The sequence below is a fragment of the Cyprinodon variegatus genome, unplaced genomic scaffold (genome assembly GCF_000732505.1).
Source record: "Cyprinodon variegatus isolate N-32 unplaced genomic scaffold, C_variegatus-1.0 Scaffold332, whole genome shotgun sequence".
NCBI lineage: Eukaryota > Metazoa > Chordata > Actinopteri > Cyprinodontiformes > Cyprinodontidae > Cyprinodon > Cyprinodon variegatus.
In genome coordinates, this window is record NW_015150785.1 from 493,345 (window position 1) to 505,795 (window position 12,451).

Below are 12,451 nucleotides of genomic sequence, written 5' to 3' on the forward strand. Positions count from 1 at the left end.
TCAGATCTGTCGCTTTGAGACACCTGATTTACGGTCGCATTTCACTGCCTAAAGAGTCGCTACGTGGTTAGGGGAGAGACACACAGCAGCACTCGCTGAATATTAACCGGCAGCCATTTTGGTGTTTAAGTAAAAGTTAGGAGACGGGTTGGTTAAAAAAAATTAGAGATCACACCATCGAAAAATCTGTTTGTTAGACATATGGAGTTTTTTTTAGCTAAAAATTGCATTTATAGAAGTTAGTATTATAATACAAGAAGCTTGAAAAAACATAGTTTGTTCATCTTTACTACCGTTGTTAAAAAAAGCTTGAATTCTCAGAGGACCAAGGTTCCCAGTTACAGGTTCAAATGTTTTCTTATTGTGCAGACAGAATCAGACTACAGAGCTTCTACACATCTTGAAATTTTGCTTCTTTTTTAGTCAAAATCTTTATTGATAATTTCACATTATAACAAATGTGAAGTGCTGAATAATCACAGCAGAGACAAGTGGTGGATACATGTAAATCACACCATGCACAAATGAAATGTATCAAATAAACAGGAAACAACAAAATGAACATTAAAAAAAGATAAAAATAAAGAAATAAAAGAAAGGGAAGAAAGGAAATTGAACAGTGTACCATGTCACTGCCAGGTTACAAGTCAAAAAAAAATAATAATCCCTGTTAGACCAAAACCTCAGAGTGTGTAATAAACGTGCAGCATGGCTCAGCTGTATTCAAGGGAAAAACCTTTAAAGGGTCTGGAATTCTTTTAAAATTTTATTTCTGGTGTCAATATATTAGGAAAGAGGTTTATAAATATTTTTTAACAGAGAGGAGCAGGGAGAGCTGCAGGTTTAAAGGTGAAACAGATTTATTGGGATATGCAACACGCAATAAAATATATCTCCAAGTTTACGGAAAGTTAACAAGAAAAAAAAAATGCTATTCATAGCCATTCTTTATTTTAGCTTTTAAATTGTTAAGAGTTTAACTACCAGAGGTTTTGGCATATCAACCATTTATTTATTGGCTACCCCTCTGATTAATAACAACTGGTTCAGCTTAGGTTTAGCTGCATTGCAGCAAAGTCAGATATTGTTTGCTGAACTCTTCAGTCTTTTTGATGTTTTCATTCTCGAACGAACCTCCAAGGTTTGTCCAAAGATTAAATAAAACACCCCTTTAGCTTAGATCACTTTTGAAGGCATCTTTGAGGGGTATTTCAGTGGGCGGCTGGATATCAATGTCTAAATCTCTTCATATTTTTAGCTTATCTTGTTTCCTTTTTAAACCAGAGTTAATTTGTTACGATTTTTCCAATTCAGCGATCTGCTCATACACAGAGGCGTAGCCAGAAAAATTTTTATAAGGGTGGCCAGGCAATAATCAACGTACACTGAGGGGGGGCCAAAAGTAGATAGGCACCAAAACCTCACGGTCAATCTACACTGTTCCAACAGGAAAATTAATGATCGAAACATCCATATTTTCTAAATAAACACAAACTATACTTTCCCACAGCCTTTGCTAATAAATAGAGGAATATATTCAAACATCCGTGCTTTCTAAATAAAAGGTATAGTTGATAAAATTCTTGCAGGTTTGAGTTTTGGGCAAACATCTCTTCCATTGTCATTAATTACCTACTTTCATCAATAATCATTCTGCATAAAATTGATATTTACAAGTACTAATTTCTACATAAAATGATTATTTAATACGTTTTTATTAAAATAGTTATTTATTCATGATTTCACTGAAGACTCCTGAATGACTTGCAGAGATGCATCATTTTCATATTCCACTTGAGTTTATTACTGTTGCCACCATCTGTACTAGAGGGACATAAATGCTAGGGGTGGCCAATGATTGGCTATGGGTGGCCATGGCCACCCCTAGCCCCCCATCTAGCTCCGCCCCTGTTTAGAGCATAGAGCTAAAGCTTTAACAGTCTTTTTGTTATTGGAAGATGACAATGTAGTAAAATAAGTAGCTGCTTCCTTTAAAAAAAAAGAGGGTTTAGTCATAATAGTTTTACATTTGTGGATATAAAACATGGCCACCCTGGCCCCCCATCTAGCTCCGCCCCTGCTCATACCTCGGTCTCTGATTTGATCTTGTTCCACAGATCCAAACAGAGCTTGAAACGCATTTTACTGCTGTCATCATCTTCACAGCCGTGGGTGAAATAACTCTCTGTAAAGAATTTTTCCAGGATTAGATACCTTCCAAAATAAAAGAAAAAACAAGTCCATAGGACGAGCTGGAGGACTAGTTTTATTATTTCTCACCCAAATCAAAGGTCTTCTTCTTCTTCTTTTTAACGCTGGGCTTAAAGACGAAGCAGCCCTTTGTGGAAGACGTTATAAACACACAGTCAGTCTACAAACATGCAATAATAAAGCGATATTTAACCGTATTAAAGCTGAATGTTGTAAACATTGTTACCCTTGAGAAAGACGACGTCGCCATTGTTGAATAAAGCAGCAGAAACCCTCTGTGGAGTTAGCCTGACGGATGTTTTCTCACGTTTCAAAAACTCCGGCACTTCAGCGTGACGTAGCACCATCTTCCCGCCAATGTGACGTAACAAGGAGGAGGAGAATCATGGAGGGGAGGGCTCGGCGTATCATTAGTTAGTCCGTCTCTGATATACAACTAAGTTGTGTTTTCGGCAGGCAATAAATCGGTACTGAACGTACAGAAAATACACTTTATATAAACCATATAAAATTGTGAAAACCAAATCCACAGATAGAAGAGGACCGACGTTTTTACGTTGAAACGATACGTAGGCCGCCATGTTTTGAGAGGCAAGGTCTCATAAACCACAATAAGCCTGCTTGCAAACCTTGTTTTCGAAATAAAACATTTCATTTTACGATTTACGACTTAATCACGATTAATTTAATAATAAAAAAATACTTATTATAGTACAGCCAGACTGGATATGTAAAGAGAGGGAGATTGTTATTTAATTTAGTAAACAATTGATTTATAAAATCCTAACTAACCATAATATATTAGAAAAAGGCAAAGTAAAATTCAAAGCATATTTACAGGATTTACTATTACAAATATACTTAAGTTAACCTTAGTAGTATATTTAATCTAAGGTAATTAAATTACAACAGACTATGGGATTACCACCAGTCTAAGCAACAGAAATCTCAAAAACTACATTTGTCCACAAATAAAACGAATTAAAGTATTTTTATTATTTTGGATCTTTAAAATTCATCAAGTTTTCCCTTTTAACTACAATTTACAATTAAATCAATTTCCCTTTATGCATCAAATTTTAATTAGGTTTTCATTGTATTCCTCTTTCATTACTTTTGTATTTAGTCCTGTGGTTATACAGCATGTTTATTATGCTAGTATGACTGCAGTGCAACAGCTTTAGCAATTTTTTGACACAGTGAATGAACCTTTATAAATAGAATCCATTTAAACATAAGAAATACTGCTTTTATCATGAATAATTGGATATGAGTTGGCGCTTCTACAAATAAGTCGTGATTACACCTAAAAAAAAATAAAAATCTGAAACATAAGTAAGCCATGTTCTGTTGTTTTCAGATTGAGAAGAGGCTTTGGTTAACTGATTCATTTAAATAGCAAAGAAAATATTTTACGTTTTCGACTCAGTGTTTTACAAAAAAAACAGTAACATTTTATTGAACACTTTGTGGAAGACATGTAAATATTACAGATAGGTCTACTAGTGTTGAAAAAGGATGAAATAAATACAAACAGAACTTGAAATCCCATAGGGATATATTAAAAACATAGTTTTCTTTAAAAGTGTCCATTTAGCAAAAAAAAAAACTCAACAAAACAAAAAAATAAGAAAAACAGAAAAACATCTTCAGTACTAAGCATAAATACAAACATGTTTCTAAAATCTATGCCCTATAGATTACCTGGTTATTATAACTAACATACATACTTAAAATCATCCGAGACATTATTAATGAAGTATAAAATAGGCCTTTTCGTTGTCACCTGTGGTAATGACTGTTAACAGTTGGAAATCTGATGCTTTATGAAACAATCCATTCTGCAGCATAAAATCTCAAATCCTGAGTAATATTGAGTTAAAAACAAAACATCGGGCTATGACCTGCTATAAAGCCACCTCTTAATAATAACCATTGGCTTCATATATTGTAACTGCTTAAGTACAGAATCTGCACCTTCTGAAAATGTTTTATCCATAACAATTTTTACATTACTCACAGATTTAAGATTTAGTGGATTTCTGAAGTCTACAACATTGCTGCCGCATTTCAGTTCATGAGTCTTTTTGCTTTTAAATGCAGCTTTCCGTTTGTGAGTTTGTTTTCGTTTGGGGGGAACTTCTGCATTGGGTTTTTCGTTTAGTTTGCGTTTAGAAGCGTTTGTCGTCTCCGATGTTTCCAAAAGTGTAACGATTGAGTCCTCTAGTGTTGAAGGCTCGAGAGACCCCGGAGTAGCCCCTTCCTCCTGTGGCTCCTGGGGTGTTGGGGTCCCAGGATTTGAGTTCTCTGTTGAACTGTTAACAGTCAAGCGGTTTCTTAGGGTTTGCATCCTCTCTTGACAAGCTGGTGTGGGATGTGGAGGTTTTCTGGGACGCCCTCTTTTAGGGCCCCCCTCTGTCGCCATGGAAGCTTGAGATTCTACAGTATTGTCAGTTGACACCTTGTTTTCTTCTTCAGGTATGTTCTCTGCCACCAGCTCCTCCTCCTCTTCTTCCTTCTCCTCTTCCTCCTCGATTTTCTGCTCACATACTTGCTCACTAGGCTTTTCCCCTTCATCTGCTTCTGTCTCAGAGGAACTTGATGCACCTTCTGACTTGCTTGCATCTTTGAATCTAGAGCGAGAGTACTTTTTGCAGAAAATGAACTGACTCCTCTGGTCTTCGATGTATCTCTCTGTGAGGCCATGAGTTGCATAATGCTTAAATATACTCCTTTCAGCCCGCTCCACTGCATCACATCCTATGATCATGCACGGGTACTGCAGGGCGCACTTCTTGGTGCACATGGCCGATGCCTCTTCGTGGGATTTTAGTGTAGGCTTACCAAAACTGGTCCAGTGTTCAATGGCCTTCCCATCTTTCTTTTTAGTGTTCTTCTTTTTCATTTTGAATTTATTTTCAACATTTTCTTTACCATTGTTAATCCCTGGAAAGAGCCCAACTGATTTGGTCCGTCTCCCATCAGTTGCCTTGGGATCGTAGACGTAGTCGTGCTTTTTGATCAGGTGACGGAGCAGATTGGATTTTGTAGTGTACACGCGGTCGCATCCGTCGTACTCGCACCGGAATGTTGGATCGACCGAACCTCTCTCGGAAATAGCGATCTCCTTGTGGTAGTTCTTGATATGCTCGATGTACTTCTCCACGGAGTCGAAGGGGAGAGCACATTCAGGCCGATCACAGTTGAAAGTACCCAAGGCCATGCTGGCCATCATGGAAGTTGCTTTGTCGCAAGTGAACTTGTGAAGTAAGAGGTAATGTTGCACTAATCTTGTGACTCCCATGAACACTCTGGAGCAGTTTCTCACCTGGCACCTGACCTCGTCATCTTTTCCTATGCTGGGACTGATCTCCGTTTCAACCTCCATGAAAGTTTTCTCAGATTCAGACTCTGCTTTGGTGGGAGGGAGCGATGCCTGATGCATGGCCCTGTAATGGAGGATCAAATTCTGCTGGATGGTGAACGCTGCAGTGCATCCTTCATGAACACACCGATACGGTCTGTACGGGCTGAAGGCGTCTGTCTCACCCAATTTGAGGCTTACCCTTTTCGGTAACTTCTCCTTCCTTTCCTCCTTTGTCGGTGTGCTTTTGGAGCTGCTCGGCCTCTCTGGGGAAAGGCAGACAGATCCATTGGAGGACTTTGGTTCCTTTATTATATTCAAACATACGTCTGAATTTTCCTGCTGCCCATTTGCTTTGGTAACAGGACTCCGTTTCGCTTTAACACTGGAATTCGCTTTCTTTTTTGGACTTCTATGTACAACAGCCAATTTAGGACGCTCTGGAGTCAATTTAGGAGCCGGTGGTGCCACCTCCCCAAGCTGCCTTTCAGACAGATAATTTTGAGGTGATGGCAGACGAGTAACAGTTTTTATCTCGGGTACTGACACCTGTTTCACAGCATCTTCTGGAGGAATTTCAGTAACAAGTGGGGGATTTGCATACTCTGGTTGAGGTGCTATCGCAATGTCAAGCGGTTCTTGTTTTAAAGTAGGCATTACAGGTGCTGATGCTGCTGGGGGATTGGAATTGTGCTCAACTTTTGGTTGATTATTAATTGCGCCATCTTTGTTAAGTCTGAAGGCACGCCGATTCCGAGCACTGATTTTTAACTTCTGCATTTCCGCCTTTGATAGGCGGTGGACTTTTTCATAGTGAATTCTCAAGCCTGTTGTTCTGGTAAATGTTTTAGGGCAGATTTGACAAGGGTACGGAGACAGTTTGGATGGTGTTCTTTTGAGTTCGTCGATCATCTCATTAGAAAAATCATGCATTTTACTCAAATGTTTGAATAAGGCTTCCTTCGTCATGAATGAGAACTCACAGTCATCCTGTTGACATTTAAAAGGTTTGAGTACCTTTTCAATGGGCTTCTCATCACTTTTACTTTGTAATTTACTTTTACCTCTTTCTACTTCAGAAGGTTTTTCCTTCTTCTCTAAAGCCATAGCCTTCCTCATCTTCTCCTGTGCCGCCTCAATCAAATCCATCCTTTGGAACGCGCTGGAAATTTCCATTAGGTTATCTTCCCGATAAGGCCCGCCATGTGGGGGATTTGCCGTCTCTGCTGGTTTGTCCTGCTGGTTTTCGGGGCGAGTGGGGAAGGAACTCGAATCCTCCATTATGTTTGTATTTTGAGGCTCCTGTTTCAACATCGCTTGTGAAGTCAGGGGGATGAGGTTGCTGGATCCATCTGTGAAATCTCCGTTTGGCACGTTGTACACTGAGCCGTTAGTGTCAGGGACATGAGGATCATTGAGGAAATCCAGAAACGATGTAGGAAGGTCTGCTGTCAGGTCAATTTCATCCAACGGTCTGCACTGGGAGCGTTTCGAGAGATGACCACCAAGAGATTTGGTGCTTGTGAATTCTCTAAAACACCTCCTGCATATGACCTTGCCATCCTTGATAATTGCAGGCCACTTGGTACGCTTGCTCAGCCGGCTGCGTTTTCCTTTCACAATCTCGGGGTCTGCTGCCTTTTCCTCTGAAGGGGTAGCCTGGCAATCAGCATCGGCACACTCCTCTTCGTAAGGAAAATCATTGTGAGCGGTGTTCTGAGGACTGATCACACCGTCGACTGAATTGTCGATCTGTTCGTAACCATGGTTGGATGTGTTCTCAGTTTTAACAATTTCATCGGAATCCTTTAAGGGAATCTGAGGCTCAGGGCTCACGCATTTCATGGGGATGTCAACAGAAGAGCACTGAGTGAGACACGAGTTTTCACTCGGAGCATACGGAGTGTGGTAACTTCCATCAGGGAGCGTGTCGATGGTTGAGAGACTGTTTCCATTATCCAGGTGTCCTATCATACTTGCACTGCTTTTACTCACATCTGGGTGGTCCCCAGGACCATCAGCGTGCATCAGTCCATACTGATGTCCTCCATTATGCATGTGTCCCCCATTGTCGAGCATGAGAGAACTGGAGACATACTGAGACATCAGAGTTGATTCTGAAGGAGCAGGCGACATGGGGGAACCGTGTATAGCTGCCATTGAAGGATCTCGGTCAGAAGCGTGAGGCATGGGGTTGTGGTATGGGTCTCCCTGCCAGGAAGGATAGCTGCGGGAGGAGTATTCGTTCATGCTGAAGCCATCAGGGTAGCAATTATTCATTGGAGGAGACCAAGACTGTGACATGTCTGACTGCATCATTGCATTGGGATTGTTATGGCACCCCCAGGAGGGGTACAATGAGGGATTGACCATTGGGGTTATAGGCACAGGCTCAACTGATCCAGGGTAACACTGAGAGGGCGAGGCTGAGCATCCCATTGGATAGTCCATCTGCTGCACTGCTGGTTTGTTGCATAGTATTGCTGTTGGGTTGGACTGCTTGCTCCTCTTTTTTGCTGTGATTTTGGCAACTTTGTTATACTTCTTAGCCAATTTCCAATCTTCAAATAATTCAGGATGCTGCTTCTTAACGTGCCTGGACAGGCTTTTGTTTGTACTGTATGCCCTTGAGCATTCGTTACTTGGACAGCAGTGCAAGTTCTCCTCATTTCCTGCAGGAACAACAGGATTGTTTGAGGGATATCCTTGCATGGAACTGGGAATCTCTGTCTTGATTTGCTTTGGCGAGATGATAGGCGGGACCATTTTCTGAAACTCGTTGTTCTGTACCTCCTTATGCAGGGGTTCCTGAGGCGCTGCTACGGGATTGGTTGCGCAGGGAACAGGATATGCTGGAGGAATGTCACCCTGCCTTGCCGCATCATGGTGTGCATGTGGAACATCTGGTGGTAGGTTTGCAGCATCGGGTGCTGGAGTGGGGTTAGTGAGTGGAGTGTAACAGTTCCCTGGTTCTTTCATTCCATTACCTGCCATTGAGTTCAGCATGTTTTCAATCGAGTGTTTCACTTTCATAGTTAGAGGATCTTGAGCAACCTCTGGCGATCTGCATGACGACTCGTTTACCTTAGACACTTCATTCATTAATCCGTCTCGGTTATTAATTTCAAAACCAAAACCAGAGGGGCGCGCATCTTCAGTAATGTGGGAGCTCTCAGGTAGAGGATCAGGGTTAACGGGGACAGCCGGGTTTTGATTCATAACGACATAACTGTTCACTGCAACATTTTCTCTGTGATGCTCCTGGTGAGACAGGAACTCAGACTGTGAGTAGAAAATCTTACTACAGTTATCTGTTTGGCAGGTGTACGTGAGGTAATGCTGAGCCTCATGGTCATATAACAAATAGGCCTCGCTGAAAACTTGACCACAGTTTGGGAACATGCACTGAGCTTTAAATTCAGGGTGCATTTTTCTGTGCATGAGCAGCTCAGAGTTGGAATTAAAGTTAGCCTTGCAGTCCAGCTGTATGCATATGTACGGTTTGCTGCCACAGTGCATCTGCAGGTGATCATTGAGGTGTCTGACATTAACGAACTGCCTCCGGCAGTACTGGCACACCACTTTCTGCTTCTGTATTTCCAAAAACCTCATGGCCTCCTCGTCATCCTTGTGCGATCTGACATGAGCCATTAGGTTGCGAAAGAACTTAAAGGCCTTTGTGCAGTTTGTAACAGGACAGTAACAGTCTTGACTGATCTGAGTGCTGGGTTGAGGCTGCTCCATTTTCATAGGGGGTGTGGGGATGTTGCCAATTTGAGGATTGAATTGAACAGGATTTATGCTCGTCTTGGCTGCGACTTTTACCATTTTTGACGGACTTTTAGGCGACTGAGGTGGTTTGGTTACCTTCCTTGCAGCTTTCATTGCTGCCAGTCTCTCTTTGCACGATTGCTTTACATGTGATGCTACATGTGGTTCCAACACCTCCCTGCTTTCAAAACTGTCAGCACAAATTGGACAAAGATACACCCCATCTTTGAAATGTTTCTGGGCGTGACGGACAATTCTGTGGCCCAAGAACTCCTTGTCACACAAAACACAATACTGCATATAGGCCCGCCAGTTTCTAAAGCGAGCGGACACAAACCCTTGCTCCCGAAGTTTTTTAGCCTCTCTGTTCTTCTCTTTTTCATCCGTGATTTCATTAAGTTCATTTGTAGTGGTAAGCAAAAAATCCTCCAGATCTTTGTATTCGGGGAGCTTTCCGAGAGCGTTTTCCATCTCCTGTTCATCCGTGTCATTGAGTGTGTCAATAGATGACACTATAGCGGCCTCGTCTCCCATCAACGCCAAGCAGTTGCGTTTCAGTGTTTTCCAGTCCCAGAACTCCGGATCAAAAGGCCACTGTGTCTTCAAGGCCAGCAGCAGCTCACAGCGTAAAGAATTCGGCACCGGCAGACTCCCGTCCTCCTCCGGCTTCTGGTCGGGTTCGTTGTACAACGACTCCACGGCGTAGTACGAGTCAACAGTCGGTTGCAAGAGGAACTCGGTTAGCTGGCACGCCCGTTTGACCTCTAGATCAGTTGGCAGGAGGCAGGAAATGGTTTTGCAGATGGTAGACTTGCTTTCTTTGTGATCATTGGTGGTCATTTTTAGAGCTTGAATACACATTTCTATGCACACTGGAAGTCCCACCTCACCAACCTAGAAAAAAAAAAGAAAACAGAAAAAAAATTACATAGGATAAATGCAACGGAATAGGCTTTATCCCACTTAGACATTTGTAAGCACACAGTTTATCCTTAGAAGTAGGTCTAACTCATTATAGGGTATTGGCCTAATTATGAGAAACACTACATCACTTATTTTTATCATCATGGTTCCGATGTCAGTGAAAACACCAAAGTTGTGCACGTGTTGCTTTCAGACAGACTGGTTTTTACCTCATTTTGAATAACTTTGATGAGAAATAGAATGTGGCAGACGTTTCCGCACAGGAGGGCCATCTGCTTGCTGTGGCTGAGGAACGAATCAGCGGACGCCTCCAACCGCATAAGTAGTTTACTCCAGAACAACGTAAGTTCCCTGAAAAAAAGCAGCAGAAAGAAAACAGGACTAGTTGAGGTTCCTAAAATAAACAAAGGCAACATTAGGCCAAATTAAAGCCAATGGATTGTTTACATTTAAAACAGGGAGTATACCACAGGGTAGGATTACAGGCTTAGCAAGCTATGTGGAGCCTTAGGCCACAGTTTTCAGCTCTATTCCTTTTTTCCTTTCATAAACGGCTGCATCAAAGTGATGACATGTGCCAAACCCAAACTGCCCCAGGGCAAATCAAGCTGTTTAGGATAAAATCATCTGATAAAGGGGAGTCGCTCATTATTTCATTGATTTGGTTACCGACAGCATCCAGAAGCTTCATCTGCATGTCGTTAAGCACAATCAGACACAGGAAGTGTATTTGACTTGCTTTAAATAAAGAAGCTTATATTAGAGACAGACTGAGACATCGGCCGGCATATCGTATCAGCTGATTCGTGGATGTGTTGGATGTGCTAATTTATAGGTGCAGTGGTTCCCAAACAAGGGAGTGCACCCCCTGTGGTGGTGCAATGTAACTGCTGGGGTGTGGTAGAGATTATGTGAATGAATGACCCAGTTTGAGAGTTTTTTCTTATTTGTTGAGAGCAACGTTGCATTCTGTTTTACAGTAGAATAAACAGCTACACTTAATTCCACATTAAAGATGACAGATTTAGTTATTTAAAGTAAATTCTAATGCTGTTGTTTTTCTTTCCCACCTTTATTCCACTGGTGGAGAAGGGTTTGAGATCGAGGAGGTGTAGAAACTTTCTGAATACAAAAGGGGGGCCCAGCAAGAAAAGTTTGGGGACCACCGCATCAGTTCCTTAAAATCAGGTGAAGCACATGCATTGCTGCTCCTTGCATTTGCTATTAATTGTTAAAGGTATAGTGGAGGATAGGGGTGGGCGATATATGACGATTTAAGACCGTGTTACGATCTACACCTCTGACGATCTGTCATTATCAAGAGATCATTTTATCAGGATCCACTGAACTGCAGTGCTGCTGTATTTCTACCAAAAAAAACCTTCACAGTAAGAATATAATCCGAGGGTTTGAAGTTCGTCCGCTAGTTTAACCACCCCCGCCCCAAAAGCTAAAAATCCGACTGCAGCTTCAGCAGCAGCGACCGGTCCTTCTCCCGAAGCAGCAAACGTTAACAGATTCATTTACAAAACTTATTCCCTACGATAAAGGCAGTAAACAATGTGTCAGAAGCGGTGATGTTTCACTTGGTGAAAGGTTGATGTCCTCTACGAACCGTACAAGGAGTGGGATTTAATAAAATGTTAAACGTTTCGGATCCACGCTGCGAGTTGCCCAGCCGCACGTATTTTTCAAACGCCGCTATTCCACGTATGTACGCTGAAAGCAGAGAAAAAGTTTCACAAAATATTAAAAATGTGCAGTTCTTTGCCACCACAAGCAACCTTTGGTCCAGCCGCACGTCAGAGCCGTATTTGAGCTTAACCATACATTTAATCAGCAACTGGGATCTATGCAATGCAGCACTGCAGACGGCCTATTTTCCTGATCATATCATCATAGATTACACAGATTACATCTTGACTTGCACTATATTTGCAGTTCTATAATAGTTTTTGTTTCTAAAGACTTTAGAAATTATATAAATCTGTTGTTTAATGTAAAATATTTTTTTAAACTCAAGTTAGTTTCTGTGTGCTTTCTTTTTTCTCTTACTTTATTAAAGCAGTCAAGACTTTAAAGGAAGTCATTTAGAATGTTTTTAGAGCATAAACAGTAGTGTATAGGATTTCCTAAAAGCGCGTTCACGACGCTACGGAAACCGCGGCAGACCAAACCAGA

General features: G+C 41.5%; 2 protein-coding genes across 2 annotated transcripts in view; both read right to left on the bottom strand.

Moving 5' to 3' along the window:
- orc3 (origin recognition complex subunit 3) overlaps positions 1-2,576 on the bottom strand; it is an 18,328-nt gene extending 15,752 nt beyond the window's left edge. Inside the window, exons 1-3 of the mRNA XM_015385162.1 lie at positions 2,438-2,576; positions 2,281-2,338; positions 2,088-2,185 (exon numbers count right to left, since the gene is read on the bottom strand). Coding sequence (XP_015240648.1) covers positions 2,088-2,185; positions 2,281-2,338; positions 2,438-2,461 — 180 coding nt within the window. The 5' untranslated portion in view covers positions 2,462-2,576. The remainder of the gene's footprint in view (positions 1-2,087; positions 2,186-2,280; positions 2,339-2,437) is intronic.
- A 1,100-nt stretch (positions 2,577-3,676) lies between these two features.
- Positions 3,677-12,451, bottom strand: part of znf292 (zinc finger protein 292) — a 22,414-nt gene continuing 13,639 nt past the window's right edge. The window contains exons 7-8 of the mRNA XM_015385174.1: positions 10,480-10,621; positions 3,677-10,240 (exon numbers count right to left, since the gene is read on the bottom strand). Of these exons, the coding sequence (XP_015240660.1) occupies positions 4,109-10,240; positions 10,480-10,621 (6,274 nt within the window). The 3' untranslated portion in view covers positions 3,677-4,108. The remainder of the gene's footprint in view (positions 10,241-10,479; positions 10,622-12,451) is intronic.